At 46.8% G+C, this 22,126-nt stretch overlaps 6 protein-coding genes across 6 annotated transcripts; 4 read left to right on the top strand and 2 right to left on the bottom strand.

Annotated features, from left to right (window-relative positions):
* Positions 1-4,266: 4,266 nt before the first annotated feature.
* BKA55DRAFT_598618 (uncharacterized protein) lies at positions 4,267-5,019 on the top strand (the record flags this gene model as incomplete). The annotated part of the gene is made up of 4 exons (XM_046196268.1): positions 4,267-4,557; positions 4,627-4,812; positions 4,867-4,946; positions 4,992-5,019. The coding sequence occupies 4 exons, from the start codon at positions 4,267-4,269 to the stop codon at positions 5,017-5,019; spliced, it is 585 nt and encodes a 194-aa protein (XP_046043477.1).
* Positions 5,020-9,120: 4,101 nt separating this feature from the next.
* Positions 9,121-10,517, bottom strand: BKA55DRAFT_743084 (lysophospholipase catalytic domain-containing protein; the record flags this gene model as incomplete). The annotated part of the gene is made up of 4 exons (XM_046201537.1): positions 10,479-10,517; positions 9,873-10,430; positions 9,666-9,815; positions 9,121-9,614 (listed from the first exon to the last, which is right to left on the bottom strand). Exons 1-4 carry the CDS (start codon positions 10,492-10,494, stop codon positions 9,121-9,123), a joined length of 1,218 nt encoding a protein of 405 aa, XP_046043476.1. The 5' UTR covers positions 10,495-10,517.
* Positions 10,518-12,722: 2,205 nt separating this feature from the next.
* Positions 12,723-13,572, bottom strand: BKA55DRAFT_582492 (uncharacterized protein). The gene is made up of 2 exons (XM_046194124.1): positions 13,030-13,572; positions 12,723-12,981 (listed from the first exon to the last, which is right to left on the bottom strand). The coding sequence occupies exons 1-2, from the start codon at positions 13,391-13,393 to the stop codon at positions 12,878-12,880; spliced, it is 468 nt and encodes a 155-aa protein (XP_046043475.1). The 5' UTR covers positions 13,394-13,572; the 3' UTR covers positions 12,723-12,877.
* A 2,314-nt stretch (positions 13,573-15,886) lies between these two features.
* BKA55DRAFT_198702 (uncharacterized protein) lies at positions 15,887-17,811 on the top strand. Its single transcript, XM_046185102.1, has 2 exons — positions 15,887-17,541; positions 17,810-17,811. Exon 1 carries the CDS (start codon positions 16,049-16,051, stop codon positions 17,432-17,434), a length of 1,386 nt encoding a protein of 461 aa, XP_046043474.1. The 5' UTR covers positions 15,887-16,048; the 3' UTR covers positions 17,435-17,541; positions 17,810-17,811.
* A 690-nt stretch (positions 17,812-18,501) lies between these two features.
* Positions 18,502-19,645, top strand: BKA55DRAFT_625337 (uncharacterized protein). Its single transcript, XM_046196834.1, has 2 exons — positions 18,502-18,913; positions 18,965-19,645. The coding sequence occupies exons 1-2, from the start codon at positions 18,789-18,791 to the stop codon at positions 19,188-19,190; spliced, it is 351 nt and encodes a 116-aa protein (XP_046043472.1). The 5' UTR covers positions 18,502-18,788; the 3' UTR covers positions 19,191-19,645.
* BKA55DRAFT_484548 (uncharacterized protein) lies at positions 19,216-19,371 on the top strand (the record flags this gene model as incomplete). Its single annotated transcript, XM_046186209.1, has 1 exon — positions 19,216-19,371. A coding segment is annotated over one exon (156 nt), but the record flags the coding sequence as incomplete, so codon positions are not given.
* Positions 19,646-22,126: the final 2,481 nt, after the last annotated feature.

Here is a 22,126-nt window from a genome sequence, read left to right as displayed (position 1 = left end):
GAGCTTTTCCTTCATGAAAGCATGCGCTCAATAACTCACACGGTCATACCCGGTGGCTGGACACAGTGTTGCTAATAATATGGCAATAAAGTAGTATATTGCAATATAACCCATATGATATGGACTCTCTCATATTGTGACAATATGATATGAAGATTTTAATATTGTGACAATATAATATGAGGGTGTCCATATTGTCAATATATTACTTTATTGGGTTGTTGGTTCTGGGGCGAAATTGCCTCTTGACAGTAGCCAGGCATGCCTTACCCTACACCAGCGACAAGGATGCTTGGCATGTTATTGGCGAGCGTTCGCCTCAACACGCGTCTTTATTGACAATCAGACATAACATGCGACCACGCGTTTCCTTCACGCGTCAGGGGAGGTACGATTGGTACGGACCAAGTTGGGTTGGGCGTACCAGTGGTTGCCTGTCGACATTAGCCATCGTCACCTCTGCCCATTTTCTTCATCACTATCAAGCCTACTGACTAACCGTACCGCCATGCCTCAACAGCGCCTCCCTCTTGTAAAATGGTCACAACGAAGAGAGTCGTCAATTTCAGTCGACTTTTCGGAGTTTTCCAGCCAGCAGTTACATGGCCTAGACGAAAGCCAAACGTCCAAATCTCGACCTTGCACAGCCTCTACAACCTCCTCCACCAAGCCTAGAACATCATGGGTCTTCTCTCATATGCCAGACGAGGAGATAGAGACGAGATACTACAATCAGCGGACCGGAAAAGAAGAGTGGCGCTGCAAACATTGTGACAGAGCATATGCCTGTTCCGGGGGTACTGCGGCTTCTGCAAAACATCTTATGGACCCTCCTCCTGACGGTCACGGTCTGCCAAAAGGAGCCCCGCGCACAGCTAAAGTGACAACAATACGAACAATTCTCGAACAAGCTCGTGCTGCGGCAGAAGAAAATCCCCGCAAACGCCGTCGGCTTAACGATCAATCCGGAGATTCGATCGACCCTGACGAGCTCGAAGTGTTGTATGTGAGGTTTATTACGGCCTGTTCTCTCCCCTTTCGGCTCGTGGAATGCCCAGAGTTCCGAGCACTCTTGGCTTACGTCAATAACGATATCGATACTTGGCTTCCAGACATGCACGAGACCATCAGGAAATGGATCATGCGGCAGTATGAAGACCAGAAGGAGAAGGTCAAGCAGCGCATACAGTCGGAGAAGTCAAGAATTCATATCAGCTGCGACCTTTGGACTTCTCTCAACTCTTTGGCCATCCTAGGCGTAGTTGGTCACTATGTCACGGAAGATGGTCAGCTGGAGCACCATATTTTGGCATTGAAAGACATCGACAGTGAGCACGACGGTTCTCACCTCGCTGCGGCAATTTTGGATGTGGTTGACGAATGGGGCTTTGCTTCCAAGCTTGGGTATTTCGTGATGGATAATGCTGGCAATAACGATACAATGATGAGATCCCTTTCGCTTGGTCAGTACAACTCACTGTTTCTAATGATTGTCCCTCACATCCCATAGGCCTCCTACGTCGATATGATATCCAATACGATCCCAAAGTTCACCGACTCCGCTGCCAAGGTCATATCATCAACCTCGCCGCCAAAGCTTTCCTCTTCGTCACCGACAATGAGAAGCTCGAACGCGACGATGTTGGCCTGCATAATGTGACACTAAAGCATATTGAAGCGTGGCGGAAGAAGGGTCCTCTTGGCAGGCTTCACAACTTCGTCGTTTACATCCAACGGAGTGTTCAGCGCAGCCAAAAGTTTCTTGCTATCAGCCACAACCGTAGGCTTGCGCGAGACAATGACACAAGATGGAGCTCGTGGTATACCATGTTGAGGGCAGCATTGAATCTTAGAGATGCAATTGACGGCTATTTTAACAAATGGATGGACGCAGATTGCGCTGGAGACGAGCTCTCTCTAGAGGACTGGATCATCTTGGAGAAGATCAAGTCCTTCTTGGAGAAGCTAAAGATGACGACCAAGGCTCTCGAGTCATCATTTGCAACACTCGACAATGTCCTCTTGGCGATGGACTTTGTATTGGCACAATTCGAAGCCGGCAAGGAGGCAGCTATCGACGATCCGGTGATGGCACCGATGTATAACTCGGGCTGGGCCAAGTTGGATAAGTACTATCGCCTTACTGAAGAATCGCCTGCGTATGTTGCAGCCATTGTGCTCCACCCTTCACACAAATGGCACTACATCCAAGAGAACTGGAAAAAGGAGTGGGCTGAGTCATCGAAGACGTTGATTGAGACGCTGTGGAACGAATATAAACCTGTGGAATCACCGCTTCCTCTCTGCGAGGTCCCATCGACAACCACGAACGAGTTCTTGAATTGGAGGAACAAGCATCTGCAGCCGTCGCTCGCCATGGACGAATACGAGCGATATTGCAATTCTGAACGGGTTTATGGCTTTACAAGCGCCCTTGCATGGTGGCTAGAGGAGACGCAGCAGAAAACCTACCCGAGCCTGAGCAAGATGGCCGTGGATATACTGTCAATTCCTGCAATGTCTGCGGAGCCTGAAAGACTCTTCTCTGGTGCAAAGATAACCATTACAGACCGTCGAAATCGACTTGGGAGTGATGTAATTGAAGCATTGGAGTGCCTGAAGTCATGGTTTGGGATACGTGATTTTCAGGGTGACGAGATTTGTGCAGAAGCGATATAGTGATGGGGTCACGTGGAATATATTGGGTGTATTGTCACACTGCCAATATATTGGGTTCTTGGCAATAAATACAATATGAGTCATGTTCATATTGGGTAATACAATATGCACCCCTTGACAATACAATAATATTGCGAAGGGGTCCATATTGGCAATATCATATTGTTTATATTATTAGCAACACTGGCTGGACATGGAAGTGGGTTGTTTCAAGAACCCCCAGCTCTGCTCGCCGGAGAGGTGACGACACAACCAGTTTCGTCACTGCTGTTGGTTTGGCTGGGGCTTTGAGTTGTGGGTACAAATGTATGATTTGCATTGACATAGGACGATGCAGATGCTCCCATATAAACCGTCGGAATCGGCGACGTGAAGGCGATCGAGTCAGCTAGCTCGACTTTAATCTTCGATCTCTCACGCGTTAGTCCTGTGATAAAGATCAAAGTCGTTTAATCCTGCTTGTTACCCACCTTGTTACCGGAGTAGCGCTTGTAATATTTCAATATTTTAGGCAGTAGCCGTTTGCCGAGTGGGTGGTGACCCTCGCAGCAAACTAAAATGATTAGCGTGGCTTAGCTGCATGTCAGATCTGCACTGAAACTTCCGATTGTGGAGCGAGCATCTTGGCCAAAGCCTGACGTGATTCGTGCAGAATAATAAAGGCTTGGCATTTGAGAACGACCCTTTCAACGGGGACGTTAGTGCCATCCCTCATAGTAAGCTTGCCGCATGGTGTTGTACGAAGCGACGTAGATGGCTTCGCCCGGCACATCAATTGAGGTTTCTTACGTACTAACCGGTGAAATAGAATCAAGCTAACATGCGGCTGGCTAGCTGCCAGCGGCCAAACATCATAAGCTTAGTTCTTTCAAAAGCTTGTTTATTCAGGACTGGTCTAGACTTTTATTGTGAACATTAAGGTTTACTTACCTCGCCACGTGACGACATTCTTGCGCGATGAGGACGTTGGATGCATGTATCAGCCAGTCGTCCCAGGCATATATACATCAGGGCTTGTCTCATATCTCATCTCAATTCGGCCGGCGCAAGCCCTGCGCTATATTCTCTACATTGCGGTTTTGAATCCTCAACCTTAAGAGCATGTCTCGTACTTTCGAAACGTAACATAGTCTGTCTGCACCTCTTGTGTCGCCACACCAATTTGAACTCATGGCACCTGAATGGGAATAGCAAACAACGCCGCACTACAGTCATAAACAGCCATGACTCAATGTTAATTCATTGGCGCTTTTAAAGTTTCTGTCAAGGACCGGTCATAAACTCTTTTCAGATCAGGCTAAACTTGATCTGCACACCCTCTGATTATCTGCTGACAACATATCAATCCCGAGCGGCTAATGCCGTCTACCGGATGATATGATAAGATGTGTATTGGGCGTGATGAAATACCTACAGATAACACGATTGCGTAACAATTACATTTCTTGTGAAGTATATACAGCACTGTTCGCTTTGCAGTCTCATCTCGATCTGAGTCACAAAATCATCAACTGTACCTCATATTCAAGACTCAGGTTACCCAACCCAGAACATCATATTGTCAATCAACTACCCCTAACGGCTAAAATGGCAGAGAAAGAGACAGGTGTTGCGCACAAGGTCATTTCTGTTATTTTGCGCCTTGCTGAGCTTGCCAGCGCAATAATCGTCCTTGGCATCCTCTCGCGCTTCTGTTACCTTGCTGGTATCGCGCAGGTGCATATCGACGGACGTATCATCTATGCCATTGTCGTCGCATGTCTAGGTATTATCTACTCGGTCCTCTTCTGTCCACCGTTCAAGAATATGTTCTTGGGCTTTCCATTTGACTTTGTCTTGTTTGTCATGTGGCTGGTGGCATATTGCTTGCTTCAAACGGTATGTCTCTCCCTATTCCTACAGCCAGGGTACTTACTGATTACGTGATGTTGATTCTGCTCTGTTTAGAGAACCGGTAGTCATACATGCTCTGCTTCTTGGTATTATAACTACTGGGGCTATTATTGGGGTCGTTTCTGGCGAGTTGGGCCTGTTGGGACAGTGCATATTGGCGATGCGGGTTGCGCCTCATGGAGAGCGGCCTTGGCATTTTCATTTATTGCGTGGTTCCTCCATCTTCTGAGTGGCATCCTTGTAAGTCATTGCCAGCTCTGAGCTTCACTGAACATGCTGACACACAAATTTCAGGGGGCATATGTCTTTGTGACTTATATCAAACTCAACGAGTCCAAGAAGGACATCAAACAACATGCCGAAAAACTGACAAAGTAAGTTTCACTTCACCATTAGTCATCTTAGGATGGGAATTGCAGACTAACAATTTCTGCACTGAAGGCCTGATTCTCGGGCCAAAGGCTATCATCAAGGAATAGAACCGCAGAGTGATAACGTAAATAACGTGTAGATCACAGTGTCTGATGTTGTCTAGCTTGATAGCGGAAGCAGGACTTGGCGGGTGAGAAGCCACAATTGGCAAAAGCAGAGAATTTTGAGTTTGCAGAAGATACCATAGTTAGTTCGTAATTTTGGAAGGGTCCAACAGATTGAACCAGGGACAGTAGTTTATCAAATGACATGTACTTAATGTTTAATTTAGGTACCAATGTGTTCTTATTGTCTTGAGACTCGAGACATCTTTTCACCTTCAACCATAACTAACATCTTGCTTACTTTGTCTTATTCAGTATACCGGATTTATTAACGCTGGATTATCACAAAACCCATCTACACCATTGCAGCAGCATACTTTGATTTAGCGTTTTACTTATTATCACATGTAAAAAAATACGAAACTTAGTGACAAAGCAACACCTACCACCCCCATAAACAGTGCCACATGTCCCACGCCACTTTCAATGATCTTCTCCGGCTCATAAGTCCCTAGCACTGTGTCATTCGTAGTCCCATTCCAACAAAACCTTTTGAAGCAATCTTCACACTTGGACGGTAGAGCCGTCTTTGTGCGAATAAAGCTTCTTTCTAAAATGGCACAACCAATACAAGCAGGCCAATTCTCATCAACCGTGCCATTCCCCATAGTTGCAATATTGTATCCATTCTGGATAATCTCATTCCTCTCAGTGTCGCTGTATTCGAGGTCAAATGTTGTAAAGTTGGACTGGGTTGTATATGGCGCGTTGGGAAGATAAACGATTAATGGGCCAGATGAGTTACCGCAGCCGAAGAAGATAGGCTGTTTATTAAGACCAAGATTGACAAAGGTATTCTGATCTGGGACTTTGGGGAAGTTGTTATTCTGTGGTGATGTGCCTTCTTTGGATCGCTGATATGTTGCCACGAGAGCTGTGCCGTTTGGCCAACGTGTTTGCGTGTCAGCGGAGCCATCAACAGCGAAGATGACATCGACTTTTCGCTCCGATAAGAGCAATGGATGCAATGGAATGTTCTGAAGGTCCTCCCCACCATCAACGAGTGTCAAAATCTTCGTATTGGCGTTAGAATTGTTTTTAGGGTTGTACCTATAAAAAGGATTGGGCCAATTGGCGATATCTCTACGTGGGTAGGGCCTAGAGATCGGCCCCCCGTGCTTTCGTTACTACCTTCGGTATCCGTGCCTCAAGCACGGGGGGTGCACTGACAGGGAAAAGGGGCTGCTGACAGGGAAAAAATTTAGGTACCTCAATTTGGCTGCAAAACCCGCCAAATTTTTGTAGCTTCTTTATATGCATGTCCCCGTTTCCTACACCTATGATGCCTACAATTATTTATCTACCGCAACACCACAGCCTCTATTGACATCACCACCTCAACAACAAATATTAAATCAATCACAACTATTGCAATAGTACTTCAATTAATAAAAAAAATATGACATCTGAAAGCCCAGAGCTTGCTCCATCAGCACAACAAATATATATCAATCCTGAGACTGGTTTACCACGAATTTCCCGCTTCACGGACTATAATATTGAAGAACGCACCATCGCAGCAAAGGCATTATATCTAGAGGGCTTTTATCCCTCCATGAGAGCCGCTGCACAAGCATGGAAAGTCAACTATAAGAGACTTCGCAGTAGGATCAACGGCCATCATCCTGTAAGAGATAACGGCGGCAACAGGACGTTATTCAGCAAGGAAGAAGAGAAAGCTATACTCGCCTGGTGTTGGAGGAGAGTAACACAGGGGCATCACATACAACAACGCACACTTCGTCAGTATGCGAATTCCCTGCTTAAGGCTACACATCGTGAGCCTCATGCCTCAAGATTCTGGGCTCGCCGCTTCCTCAGGCGGTATCGTGAAGTCTTTCATAGGAGAAAGAGCCGTACTCTCGCTGCAAATCGCAAAGCTATGGCAGACCGAGCCAATGTCGAAGAGTGGTTTGCAAAATGGACAGAATTTTTCGAGGGAAACGACATCAACTTTGATAATGTCTGGAATTTCGACGAGACCGGCTTTATAATAGGATATCTAATGAACGGTATTATGATATGGACTTTCCTCGATATCGACTCCCCTCTGTTAACTGATGCACATACGACTATTAGTATGACTATCGTGGAGCCAATATCTGCAATAGGAGGAATCATAGCCCCGTTTGTTATCATGCCCGGCATACAGATTCCCTCCCGTTGGGTGGATAATGACCTAGACGAGCAGGCTACGATAGTCACAACACCAAAAGGCTATATCGACAATATCACGGCACAGGACTTCTTTGACCACTTTGAGAGACTTACCCGGCCTCAAAATACATCAGATCTTCGAGTTATTCTTTATGATGGATGTGAAAGTCATTTCACCAAAGAGCTTTATCAGAAAGCTCTAGATGCGAATATTATCTTATATCCCTTCCCTCCTCATCTGACACATATACTTCAGCCGTTAGATGTTGGATTATTCAGTACATATAAGCATTGGCATCAGGAAGCCTTACTCAGGGAAATCGCTGACGGTGCTACGGACTTCAATAAAGCTAACTTTATGTTTCATTTACAGGAGATTAGCCGCAAAGCTACTAAGAAAAGTACTATCATCTCATCGTGGGCGAAATCCGGCATCTATCCTCTTGATCCCTCCGTTGTTATCAACAAAATGGTCAACCCTCTTTCATCCCTCTCTTTGGAGGTTGCTGAACGTGATCTTCCTGGCTATATCACACCTGGGTTATCTTCCAACCACAGCAGTGACTTTCGCGATGATTCAAATGAAGAGGAAGTTGGCGAATCATCACGAGATATACATCAAAATACTCATCGCAACGAGGGGATTCCAATGATGCCCTCCACGCCTCCAACGGTTATCTGGAACAATGTCAACACACCTCAGCTTAATCTACGGCAAATCAAGCAATACGAAGGTTATGTGGCCCTTCGTATTGAATCTTCAATATCCTCAGGCGTGCCTCTGACCCCAAGTGTGTTACATGTTAACGAAAAAGTGCGAAAAGCACACACAACCCTTGCCTTGAACGGTATCACAGCTACTCAGGAGATGCGCCGTTTGAAGGAGAAGAGCCTACGACGTTTAGAACGGGACGAAGGAACTATTATCATAGCAAATTACGGGCCAATTACAGTTTATGATGCCAGACTTCGTGTCGCAAAGGATCAACATAATAGACGGGCAAATCAGGATGCAGAGCTTCGTCGTTATTATGCCAAGGAGGTCAGAGACGAGGCTGTATATCTACGGCGGTGGCTTTTCTCTGTAAGGAAGCTACTACGGTCATCTTTGAAGGAATATCATCCTATTGAACAACATAGGAGTCAACCTTCATACTCACAGGAAGTGAGGCCATTCACAGTCAGTGAATTCTTCATCAAGACTCAATCCGAGCTTTGTATCAAGTCTACAGAGCTTCTAGCTACAAGATATTGTGCTCACCGTGAGATGCACGGAAAGATGAAAGAATCCAAGCTATTGGCCAAGCAAGCAAGAGATGCACAGCAAGAACATATACCTAAGATCTTCCCTTTTTACTGGAATCCTCCATTCCTTCTTCCTTTTGACTATAATATTAATATAGTCAAAGATGCAGTCGATTTGATAGCCTCACCTTCGAGAAAACAGCGTGGAAAGCAGAAAGCGTTGTCTGTTGATGATGATGAATTGGATATCGATGAAAGTGAAGATGATGAAGAGATTGAAGAAGAAGAAGAAGAAGAAGAAGAAGAAGAAGAAGAAGAAGAAGAAGAAGAAGAAGAAGAAGAAGAAGAAGAAGAAGAAGAAGAAGAAGATGATGATATATCAGTTAAAGATACTATTGAAGTTAGGTAGGATGTCTTAGTTGTTGCGAAAAAGAATGAATAACATACCTGATTTTAATGATATATTATGGTGTTGTGGTTGTGATGCATTTGTCCCGTAGATGCAGATGGAGTGGTTAGTCCGGTCTGAATTATGTTACTAACCGAGGGAAAGTCGGTACCTTCATTTGGCGGGTTTTGCAGCCAAATTGAGGTACCCCAATTTTCCCTGTCAGCAGACCCTTTTCCCTGTCAGTGCACCCCCCGTGCTTGGGCACGGAGCTTGCGGAGTGATACCACAAGCTAAGGGGGGCCGGTCTCTAGGCCCTACCCAAGTATTCTCTTCGCCAATATCCGCCAACGTGTTATTAATGGCCTTGAGCAAAAAGTCCGGAACGTTTTTGGCTTTGTCAATTTGGAGAAAAGCCTGATTGAACAGTGATGCCGATGTGCCCATTACGAATCCGACATTATCGACGCCAGCGATACAATGGCTGCCTCGTTTGAGAGTACCGTTATCGAAAGAAGAGCCCACATACTTCAGAGGTGCAAATGCAGAAAGGCCAGGATCGTAAGAGCCCATTTCCCATGGATTGAACTCGACGATGGTGGAGTTGGTGGCGATTTGAACTTGGCCTGTTGTTCGTTCGATAGCAACAATGATGGGCATTGGCGTTTGTGCGTCAGCGAAGTTGGTATCGTTTGCAATTGATGAGAATGTATATGCTAAAGCGAAGTTAGTTTCCAGCGTCAACAGATGACGGGGAAAATATGTACCTGGTCCTCCATCACTAGCATTGACGAGCTGATACGACAAAGCTCTTCCCCAATAATCGGTAATACTTTTATTAAATCCCGCATCAACCTTGTCATTCACATCCTGGTATAACTCACGATAATATCGTGATCGTGATAAATCTGCTGGCCCTATACATGTCTACGTCAACTAAACCGTCTACAGCCAGAAGTGCAGTCCTAACAAACCTTCAAGGATCGAGTCATCGAACTGCCAAAGTGTTGATAGAAATCCACTCTTTGCAGAGATGATAGACTGAACCGATGTAAAGTTTTGCGTATACAGGCTTCCTACTACCCAGCTACCTCCAGCTAAACCACTGAGGTATGTTGCAGCTTGAAGAATACCGCCTAAATGGCCTTTGCCGCTGGAATTGGTGGTTCGATTGTCAAATGCGGCGATGGCACCCGCACCATTCATCATTGCTCTGTAACCCCCGCCTGAGATGGCAATGCCAATTCGTGGCAGGGCGTCGCCATCACTTACAATACCGTCCAGGTACGAGTTTGTGTCTATGTTGCCGATATTCAATCGTTTGAGAATGTTTTTTAGCGCTGAGATGGTGTTCTTATCGCGTTGTTCCAGCCATGTTGTTTCGTCGTTTGATAGGTTGGTTGCCTGGCGGATAGCAGGTCGTGTTTCTGGGCATGAGACCTGACCTGGAGCGTAGCCATCAGGGGCATTTGGGGCTCCTCGTGGCTCAACGAAGGGTAAGATTTCAGCAGTGGCGATGCAAGAATGTTGGACTGAACCATACGTCAACTCGTGGGAAGTCTTGTGAAGGATTGACTTACAGGCGGCCGAAGCCATCAACACTATAAAGTGGATCAATTGAGTGAAAGACAACATCACGAATTATCACGAGCCTGGCAGGTCACTCGCCCCACATTGCTTACTAACAACACTAGTACCTGCGGGGTACGTGAAGTTCTCGTCAGACAGCTTCTTCATTCAACACAGCCAAAATCATCAAAATCCTCATACAAATTGACCCTAACGCGTCTTAATTAAAACGATGAGCTCCCAAGAGATACCTGATTATATAGATGATCACAGCTTTGATACCCCGCCTTTGAGGGCGGCTGATGACCCCACCGGCGTGCCTAATTTTCCGCCCGAAGAGGGCTGCGGTGATGATTTTCAACCTTTCAACCTAGAATATCGTGATTTCAAGATCAACCCTCTACCCAAGGAACCACTTGAATTATTCCAGCTTTTCGTACCTATTTCCCTTGTACAGTCATGGATTAAATACACCAATAGCTGGGTCACTCACTTACTTGAAAATGGCATTATTGACAACTGGAATACCCCCCTTTCCAAACAGTCCCGCATTCTCAAGTGGGAAGGCATCTCCACCGCAACAGCTTATGTATGGCTTGGGGTCCTTATTTACCTAGGAATTCATAGGGAAATATCGATCAAAGACCATTGGAAGTCCCCTAGCCTAGGAGATCAGCGCCCTCTTCACTCAATCATCAAGTTCATGCCGTTACGGAAGTTCGAGCTGATCACGAGGTATTTCCGCACTTTTGACTACACCAAGCTCGATGTGAGGGATGAGAGCGACCTTCCAAAGACCTTCCAAGCGGCTGAAGAGTGGTCTAATCACATACAAAGCGTGTCTATCGAGCTCTATTCTCCAGGGACTAACCTCACTGTAGATGAGTGTATGATCCCTTTTACAGGCAGATCAAAAGAGACAACAGTCGTCAAGAATAAACCCACGCCCGTGGGGTTTAAAGTCTGGGTTATCGCCCAACAGGGCTTCTTTCTGCAGTGGCTTTGGCACGTGAAGGCATCACCATACAAGGCTGTTATAGTCGAGCTACCTACACCAACGCCGTACGGCAAGAAGGGAAAGCTACGGACCGAGATTCCTCTCAACAATACACAAAGCGTCGTGGTTCACCTACTAAAAAGGCTATCAACGCAGACACATCACGTCTTCACGGATAACCTCTTCTCGTCGCCGCAGCTCTTCCGCCTTCTTCGGCAGCTTGGCCACGGTGCCACAGGCACGGCACGCCCTAACTGCGGCATCACCACCGAGATGAAGCATATAAAAGAGACCGGAAAAGCTCCTGACGGCATAGCTTTGCAATATAATGAGGTATATTTGATCCCGACACAAGATAAACAGGTATGGATAGCTTTACCTGTATTTCCCTTACTAATTTGTCCTTTTCCTTTCTCCCTAGGTCATCCAAATCGCTTGGAAAGATAGCAGCATCGTGCTCTTCCTTTCAACTGTGCTTAGCGGAGCCCCTCACGAGCGCACACCAAAAAAGAGGAAAAAGCCCGCCAAAAGAGGCACAAAGGCAGAGTCACAGCGCCTGCAGCAGGTCTTCAATGGTGATAGCTTCAAGATAATCCCTATTCCTACTGTTGCCGCTCAGTATAACGATGAAATGAATCACGTTGACCGCGGCGATCAGATACGGTCTTATACAACATATCAGCACCGATTCCGGCGCGGTCCTTGGCAAGCGTTGCTTTGGTCTTTCCTCCTTGAAGTCGCACTTGCGAATAGCTTCATTTTACAGAAGAAAACACGGCAGCCTCGTTGGAAGCCCTATAGCACGCTTAAAGCTTGGAAGGAGTGCATTTATAATGCCATTTTCAACAGATACGCAACTGAAAGTCACATAAGGAAGAGAGGCCGTACAGGAATGGAAGAAGACATCGAGGATACAGAAGCACGGCAAATTCACCTACAAAGAGATATCAATCATGTCCATCGGGGCATACATTCAAGCTGCCTAGCTTGCAAAGGCTTCCGGCAGGGTCAGGCCCGACCCTTTAAAAGGAAGAAGGAAAAAGGAGGTTATCTACAGCCGATATCAGGAAATGAACGAAGGGTGCAGACCGTGTACGGCTGCAAAGTATGTGATGTAGCTATTTGTAACACGGCTGACTGCTGGTACTTCTATCACACGCAAATTTAGGTGTGTGAGAATGTACTTCAAGTAGCGCTCATTTTGATAGGTCCTACACCCCTGTCGTGACCCCGCCGGAGCTTTATGCCGCCTGAAGAGATAGATTGGACAATCAGTCCAAGCCACCGCAACTGGGTAGATATTGGTGGTGTGCCGCCACAAGCACAGTGTTCATTCAGCCAACAAAATATCATCTTATCACATCACATGTTAATTTCCAACTGAGACAAGAAATTACATTTACCTAATGGTGATTAATGCCCACTCAAGGGGCCCTCAGCACACTCCAAAGGATACTTAGCAACAGCAGCTAACACTCCACCATCTTCCATCCCTCCATCTGTCGTTTGACTGGGTTCTAAAAGTGTTATTAAGAACAGACCTTTCCCATAAAGGGCTAACTCACCGAATACAAACACCACAACAGCCTGATTACCATACCCACCGAGAGGTTGCACCTTGAAATTGGGGATGGCAGAAGCAGCGCTAAACTTATTCATACCAACGTACGGCACGCTCCACGAAAATGTCGCTTCGTTTCTTGGTCCGAATCCGACGATACGGTACGTAATTGAACCTTCAATCCCGCCGCCCAAGTGGTTCGATTTGCAGCGCAGCATGCCGCTCTCACCGGCGAGTATTGTTTGCGGCGGTGGAAGGTCCGGATCTTTCATGAATTGGCCGTGGATAAGGGTTGGCCATTCAAGTTCGGTGTTGAGTTCTTCATTGGTATGGTTTAGAATCACCACGAGAAGCTCCCGACTGGCCATGATGCTGAGGGTTTTCAAAGTATGAGGATAAGAAGAGCGATTCTGCAAGGGTAGATAACAGCTATCGACAGTTTCAACATTTTCTATTAAAATATCAGCCGTAGAAGAAAAGAGGGGCTTAATATAGTTTGTCATATTGCGTTTGAGGATGTTGAGATTGAACTTGAGGGGTTTGCAACCTCGATGTTGAAGCTTCTGGCTATACCACCCAAATGATACATACATATTCATCTGGTTGCAGCTTCTGAATAAGCAATATACCGGATAATCAGGGATGCTTTCCGGTCCAGACCCTGGCCACTATTTAATCCAATTGCCCTTCCTCTTCCTAATCTGCAAAGGATGTGTCAGATTATGAACTAATGGAACACACAGCAAACATGTGGCAGGCCGACACTAACAGTAGAGTGAAGGGTGCCCATTATCGGCCAACTTGAGCTTCTGGAGACAATTTGTGACTGGATTTCCGAAGCCTGCACGCATGTTGGAAATCCGGGAATCCCCCTTCCCTTCAGGGTTTAGACTGTTAGTCTGAAAGTCCTAGATTTAAAGTTTAAAGTCCTAGATGAAATCATTTAGAGATATAAACCTGAGAAGAACTCTCATCTCAATAAAAGAAAAAAAAAAAATCAAGTTTCATAAAAATATACTTTCACCCAGCACTACTGCGCAATATAAACAACAGTACTCACGGAAGGCAAAGGCGCCGTGCCCGGTGAAGCCGTCGATAACAAGAAGCCGCCAGATCTTCTCTGCAGGCGTGCGTTCCTTCGGAGGCACATCAAATGAAATGTGAGGCTCGAGCGGTTTCCTGAGATGCTAATCACATCCAAAATACTCTTCAAATGATAGCTGACGATCCTGTACAGTAGCAGATTTCCGCCAAGAATGCCGGTTGAACTCTATTGCCCACTCGACCGTGATATCGCCGTTCGAGAACGCCGACTCTGAATCTGCAAAGCGCATATTCGGATCACGGTCGATATACGCCCACTCTAAAGTAGGGAAAGACTTGAAGATAAGCCAGGGAGAAATCGTATCTCCTACAGCATTTCCGGTATCAATAACTGTGCAGGTTTCTCGGTCGGCAGGAGACTTCTTCTTGGTGCGTACAATGAGGCATTCTACTCGCTCTCGCAGTATTGTTGAATGTTGGAGGGTTCACCCTCAACTTCAGGATTAAGGTTCAGGATTAAAGTTTGAAGTCCTAAACTTAGATCGTAGGACTTTCATCTAGGACTTTCTAGGACTCAAGTCCTAGAAGGAACCAGTCGAAGATATAAGGTCTCAATAGTCCTTCGATTGCGACAGAATCAAGAAATATACACGATTCACCTTAATATCTGACAAGTATTCCTACCCTAACTCCCGCCTGGTCAGCATTCCAAATCTCAGAGGCGCCGATCTGCAGCTTCGTGATGACTTTAGTGAGTCGTTTAAACCACTCCTTTACATCGTCAATGCCTGCGACTTCCCACGCTTCGCGAGACTTATCTAACAACTTCAGAATCGATTTATCGAGTTCAGGAAGCGGCGATACCACATTCTGCTCATAGGCTGCACATCAGGGTTTCTGCGGAGGCGCAGCGTGTTGGTTGCATCTTCAACTTCGCCTTTGCAAGCAGGAAGTCCTGATCTTTCCATCCACATCACGAAAGCGACGATAGCTCCCTCTTCTTCATCTGTCAGGATTCTCGGGCGGCCAGCGGTCTTAAAAGCGGTATCGTTCAAATCAGCGGAATTTGCAGCTTCTAGCTTCTTCACGATCCGTCGAATGGTTGCACGAGAGGAGCCGTGATGCCGTGCCTCGGCATTGCGAAGAGAAAGAGGCTGCTTGCTGACTTTGGAAGCATCGCGAGATAAGCCCTTTTAGTGCCGGGCACGAGAAAGAACAACCGCCTGCGCAGCTTTTAGATTAGCCTGTGACGGCATAAAGAGGTTAGACACAATTTGTGGTCTTTTCACTGATTTCTGTCCTGACTTTAGGCGTTTTGACATACAAAAAGGCACAAAAAGGCGACACAGGCAGGTGCGGGGTCTGTCTCACGAATTTGTGCGTGTCTCATGATTTTGTGCCCAACCTAGCTTGCTAGGTTGGCTCGCCTGGGCCCACATGAGCCAACGGGTAGATAGATAGATGACTTTACAAAGATATTTATTCGGCAGCGGACTTAGCAGATCTTGTACAAGTTGCACTAAATAATAGAGATACACGGATTTCGAATACTTCAGACACAAATGTCTATTACGTGCAGCAGGCAGAACACCGCTCATCGTGCAAAGCTAAGTGTCAATTGCGTTTGTCACTCCAAATTTCTTTGCTCTTTTATCGACGACACTAATTGAAGTACAAGTATGTTCCTCATCGTGAACCAAGCGCTAAATAACGTTACAAAAACGAGGCGTTTTGATCAGACGTCATTAAATGGAGACCCCTCAGCAATGAGATCACCCTATTCGCTCTTGGCATCGTCTGTTTAATTTGGGGTAGCCGTGTGACCACATCGACGCCGGAATCAACGGATAAGCACATTCAAGTCGATACAACCACGTGATGGGCGTGATATGATGCTGGCAAGACTCATATGAGGGGTAGCTTCAAGACCTGAGATTCATGAACTTGCTGCTACTCTTCATTTACCATCAATAGTCAAAATGGATATCTTCGCGACTCTTCCGCCAGAGCTAATCGCTCCAATCCTCAGCAATTTACCCGATCTTAGAAGTCTGTATAGTATCATCAAAGCATCACCATACGTCTTCCATTTTCTGACCGGGTCAATGGGCGCTGAGGTTCTCGATGATGTCCTTGCATTATCAGCTCAGAACCTCACATCGACACCTTGGGTACCACACATCTTGCGCTTAGTAGCTCTCGTCAGGCATTGTTCTATGATAAATCAGCCAGCGGATGATCTTACCTCGTTGATCATCCAATTCATCATGCCGACTACATTCCAGAACGCTCAAGGCGAGCGCGTCCCAGATCTTCGGTCTTGTCCACCAGATTGTATCCCACATATTCGTCTCCGTCATGTTATGGAAGGTCCCCGAGCATTTACGCCACGTGAGATGCTATTACTCATCCGAAAGACCAATTTACTTTCGGAGGAGTGTTTTGAATTCTTCCACCAGCGCATCAAGGCTACTGAGCCGCAACACCTCACTGATAAATGCTACCATCTCGGAACGCTGCCGTGGAACCGACGGCCAGACGGCCAGATGTGGGGTCAGTCATACACCATTGATGCTGGAGGCAAAGCGTCATGGTATGAGATGCAACGAATTACCCTAGGCTTCTGGTGTCTCCAACTGTGTTACGAGCTGAGCAATGCGGCTTCTGAGAAACGGCTTGACTGGTCGGCATCTGATGTCGAGGCAATTCGTGATATGGGATCTGGAGAAACGTGCTTATCAGGCCTCAAAAAGTCCAGCCTATGGATTGCCCGGGAGCCATTGTGGGCTGCACTGCTCTATGTTCGACATTTGAAAGAGTCTTCAGATGAAAGTACTTGTGTGGGAGATACTGATGATGTGAACAAGGGGTTGAGCGTTTTCTTTAATACTGGGTTCAGGCCGCTGAGAGGCAAACACTTACAACTACCGCCGCCAAAGTATGAAGATGCAAGGTTCGAGTGGCCAGTGGTCGTACCGCATCCTCCCCCCTTAGTTTGCATTGATCAGAAAGATGCCTTCACCTATCATTGTCACAAGGTACTTGTGGGATGCAAGGGTCTGTGTTGGGCTGGGTCGCTATTGTGTCCCAGAGGAACTCCTCGATTGAGCGAAGGACTGTTATTCCGGCCGTTCAGACGTTTAGGTTTCGGAATTTGGGATGATGAACGGTTGATCACGATGGAGATGCTTGACGACCCACAGAATAAGAGACCGCGGAGGTTCCATGTTTGGTGCCAGGATCAAGTCTTTACCTGGACCAGTCTTTTGAGTCGTGAAGAGAAGGAAGAGTTGCGAGTGTATCAAGAGGCGCTGCAATTGAGGGAGGAACACAAGTTTGGGGAGTTGATTGTCACGGGTACCTAGTTGACATCCTGGAATCGGGCCATTGTAGTATATGAATATTGTCTGAGACAAAGAACGTTTGTGGGAGTGTTTTTCGTTTTTGTTATTAATGTCGACGAGAGCGTCAGGTGAGTTGCAATAACATCCGCACACCCAGGGTATTAATAAACTTATCGAACAATTACCTAGGATTTTATGTCACGTTGTGTATTATACATAATGGGGCGTGCGATCGTTATAGCAGTGATACTCCAGTCGGACCCCAGCATTAAGATGTATATGGGACTTAGAGCGGGGAAGCAACTCAACCAAGAATATACACACATCCAATGAGACACATCGGAGAATCAGGGCTTGTGAAAGATCCAATTCAATGTATGCTGACGATTTCCGCAGTCTAGACTCCCTAGTGCCGTCGGGTTCACTGAAGCCGCTGTACCCAGCCACCTCACTGTGATGAGTGCCCAGCCCCATCGCCATTGGTCCCCTAAGTAGCCTCATTTAGAATGAGTCGCGCGTTTTATCCCGGTATCCTAAGAAAGGTCACACGAAATATCAGAATGGATAAGGCCATATCTGTTGTCATCCCTCAGTGTCGCCATTATTTGCCGGGCAGGAGGGCTCGACAGACTACTACGCACATGCAAATCGGCAAGCTGATAGGACAACCTCGTCATCTATTAAAAATTATTTACAGATTGTGGATGTGAGCGCTGCTTGAGCGTTCTGAGGACACCCCCGTCACGGTGTACGGCCTCTACCAACGCCTCTTTTCCAAGCAACTTTCGTCGTCGATAAGCGTAGCGCGAACCTTGCAGCGGCCACATCGTAAAGATGATGCATTATCCGTATAGCCCGGCAGCACTACAAGAAACATCGTTAGCGTGAGCCTCAATGCTGCATGCCATGCACTACTTGGTGGTGTGGCTGGATTGCGATTGGGCCCTTTGATTTCAGCTGTCCACTTCCTTAAAACTAGAAAGTCTAATTTCGGACCGCTATCTGACTCCGCATCTAACGAAGGTTGAATGTCAGGCTTTTTTATTTTGGGGGGGGGGGGGGGGGGGGGGGGTATTTCTTTTGAAACCAAAAATATTAACAACTCATAATCGCACTCCCCGGCCTGTCGAAATCCATGGTTCCGTAGTATGAAATTCGCCTCGCCTTCTTCATTATTCTCGTCAAAAAAGGTGTGCTCAATCAACCCAGCATTTAGTGAAACACTGCGATAAAATGAGTTGTCGTTATAAAGCCCCTATTTACATTGTAATTTGTGTGGAAAAACCTGACACTCTGACTATCATTTTGCTACAGATCATTCATTGTCCACTTTAATTGCTGGGATTATTCGCGTACCCGAGGCTTTGCATACGCCATGGACGGAACCTACGCAAATTCAACGAAGGCAAACGGGTCCGATTCCGGACCATCGATTTCGACCATGCTGGGCGTGATTGCTGCGGTCGTACTGGCCGTGGTGGCCCTAATGGCCCTTGGCCCGTCAGTGTTTTCTCCCCCCTAGCTGCCTGTGCCTCTACACTGACGATCAAGATGCATATTGAATCGGAGAAGACAACACCCAGGAGCACAGGTGGATATTGAGAGTCGGGAAGACGCCCCAAACGGTACAATTGGTCTCCAAACTCTCGACTCCACAAGTCCAACCCAAAACTACAAATTTCCCCAGGCGTCCAAATCGCGGTCATCCTTGGCTTCGCACACATCCAATTCGTTAGAACTCTGGTACGTTCTTGATTTTTTCTTTTTTCACTTTTAACTGCCAACTACTTAAATTACTTAGTGCGATATGTCTCGAAATCTTTGAGGGTTTGGATACCGTTCGACGATTGAAATGCGAGCATGTCTATCACAGACAATGCATTGACACTTGGTTTCAACGGCAGCATTTCAATTGTCCATTGTGTAAGTCAGTATATGTGACACGGCCGGACCGGAGTCTGGAAGTTCAACGAGCTGAAGTTAACGAGAGGCGTGACCCTGAGGTTGCGGGTTCCGAGCTCCAACATGCTGATAGGCTATTCAGGCCAGTTCATGTACTGGTGCCAGTTTGAATTTGGGCCTATCCTATATACGATACAGCCGTATGGCATTTTGTATGACCTTCTGGGCCCTACCGCGTTAAATATATCACTTATGGCTGATATTGGGCATTTCGTCGCAGAAAAAGTGGCAAATATCCATGCATAACGTGCATGATAAGCGAATGTCGCACCTTAAACAGCGATTTTTGAAAAATCCATAACGTACTTTACAAGCCAATAGATCAAAAATCTGTTGAATGTTGGAGGGTTCACCCTCAACTTCAGGATTAAGGTTCAGGATTAAAGTTTGAAGCCATAAACTTAGATCGTAGGACTTTCATCTAGGACTTTCTAGGACTTAAGTCCTAGAAGGAACCAGTCGAAGATATAAGGTCTCAATAGTCCTTCGATTGCGACAGAATCAAGAAATATACACGATTCACCTTAATATCTGACAATTAAGAGTCTCATTGCCTCAACCATTTTTTTTTAATACCTTGAAGAACCCTCTTTCTCATACATAATGTCCCTATCCAAGCCCCAAAAGGAAGGTCTTACGGCTACCCTCTCTAAGCCTGAGGACTTCCTCAACTGGGAGCATGAATTCCTCCTTCAGGCCCATCGTCTTGGTCTTCAGCAGCACCTCAAAAGCAAGACATTCCTCGGAGACGAACCAGCTATCCCGGATATAAGAAAACGCAGATATACGAAGACCGCTACAGCCCAACGAACAATCCGGTCTCATACTGCTGAATCTCAAGACGGCGCCCCAGACGACATTCAGGAAACGGCAAATGGAACATGGTCTATCTCTGACCTAACAGACCAGGGCCAGAAAATCTTCCAGCAGGATTTAACCTTTTATCAGCTACAAGAGAAGGTTTTCGAAAAACAGAAAACCGCTCTTGGAACCCTTCAAGACTGGGTTATCCGTACGGTCTCTCCTAGCCTGATTCAAACCTGCTGTCAGTCAAATGAATCAATATACGAATGGCACAGGAACCTTCGTGCCAGGTGTGGAAGGACCGAGGAAGATGAAACGAAGGATGCCAGAAATAGGTATCTTACATTACTAAGAACTGCCCCAAAGACGGTCAGCCAAGCAGCATTCAAGTGGCTAGATCAATGGGAAGAGGCAATGGCGAAAGGGCGACAACGAGAGGTCCCTGAAACGCTCCACAACAGTGCGTGGGCCTGGGACTTCTTCAGTGTCACCACACACATCTTGCCCAGCTGGACTGCCTCATACAAAATCTCTTCAAAGACCCTATTGCAAAACAGGGCCCTCTCATACCGAGATGTAGGGAACGCCTTCCGAAATGAGCTCCAAGATGCAGAAGCCACGAAGGGCCGAGTGGCCCGCGGTGCGTTTTCTGCGAGCTATGCTGGGGAGGATCCCCAGGATGATGAAGGGGACGCCCACATCATTGAAGGTCAGTACCCATCTTCGAAGAAGGGAGAAAGAAAACGCCAGAGGTATCCTGAGAAGAGACAGGAATGCCCGGCGTGTGGGTTATCCCACGAACTTGCGAAATGCTTCTATGTCTTTCCAAATCAGGCATGGAAGGGATTCAAGCCCCGAGAGAAGATCCAAAAGAAGGTGAAAGAAGCTCTCGAGGAAGACTCAGACCTGGAGGCCCAGGTAAAAGCCCTCACACGGAAGAAGGCCAGGACCTCAAAAGACAGAAACTTGATGCAGCCAATAAAGGAAGAAAACTCAGACCAATGACTGTACGGCCGACCAATCGCCGAAATCAAGGCCGCCTTTGCAGCCCAAAGGGATAACTATCCCTTACGGAACTCCGTGATCCTCGACCCCGGAGCTACTATCTCAATCACAAACAGTGCCAACAGACTAGCGAGATTCCAGCCGGCTATTCCAGGCGACTTCATCTGGGCTGGAGGCCAAAAAACTACCCATCGTAGGCTACGGAACCATGACCTTCAGGCTCACAGGAACTCGAGTCCTAATGCTTGAAGATGTAGCTTATTGCCCTCGGCTCCTTACGACCCTAGTCTCCCTACGTCAACTACGAAAGAAAGGCTTCTATTGGGATAATAGGTGTAACCCAACGACCCTCCGACGACTCGACCGAACGATTGCATGCACAATCCATGACCTATACGGCCAGTATGTCATCGAATACCAGTCAGAAAGCTTCCCAAAAGCAGCCTTTGTGGCCCACAGATTCAGCTCTTACACAAAGAAGGCCCCTTTGGCGGGAGAAGCTATCCGCTGGCACAGTCGCCTAGGGCACCCGGGACCACAAGCTCTGGAACACCTTATCTCGGCCTCTCAGGGGGTGCGAATACGAGGACCAACCACTGTTGAATGCGACGCCTGTGGCATATCGAAGATCAAGAGACAAATCAGACGAGCCCCAAGACAATCCGATCAGAAGGCCGGCGAGCGTATCGCCATTGACTTCCATGACTACCAAGAAGGCATAGGCGGCTATACCTCACAGATGTTGTTAACCTGCCGAGCTACGGGTTACATCTGGGATTACTACCTCACAGCCCGGACGACAGAAGCTATTATCACCGCTTTCAAATCCTTCCTAAGTCATCTGGAAGTCCAACACGGCCTCAAGGTCAAAGTCATCGAATGTGATAACGAGATCACGGAGATCAAGCCGAAAATCGGAGACTTCCTGAGGAATAGAGCTAT

Source organism: Fusarium redolens, assembly GCF_020744475.1.
Source record: "Fusarium redolens strain MPI-CAGE-AT-0023 chromosome Unknown BKA55scaffold_21, whole genome shotgun sequence".
NCBI lineage: Eukaryota > Fungi > Ascomycota > Sordariomycetes > Hypocreales > Nectriaceae > Fusarium > Fusarium redolens.
The sequence above is the reverse complement of the archived record's forward strand: the minus strand, read 5'-3'. Positions and strand labels throughout refer to the sequence as shown.

Excerpts from the sequence above, each read along its gene's own strand:
- BKA55DRAFT_582492 (XM_046194124.1), bottom strand. The coding sequence starts at position 13,393 with ATGGCCAGTCGGGAGCTTCTCGTGGTGATTCTAAACCATACCAATGAA. Across the intron at positions 12,982-13,029 it reads TGTTGTGGTGTTTGTATTCG|AACCCAGTCAAACGACAGAT; the intron begins GTGAGTTAGCCC and ends TAACACTTTTAG.
- BKA55DRAFT_198702 (XM_046185102.1), top strand. The coding sequence starts at position 16,049 with ATGGATATCTTCGCGACTCTTCCGCCAGAGCTAATCGCTCCAATCCTC.
- BKA55DRAFT_625337 (XM_046196834.1), top strand. The coding sequence starts at position 18,789 with ATGGACGGAACCTACGCAAATTCAACGAAGGCAAACGGGTCCGATTCC. Across the intron at positions 18,914-18,964 it reads GCCCTAATGGCCCTTGGCCC|ATGCATATTGAATCGGAGAA; the intron begins GTCAGTGTTTTC and ends CTGACGATCAAG.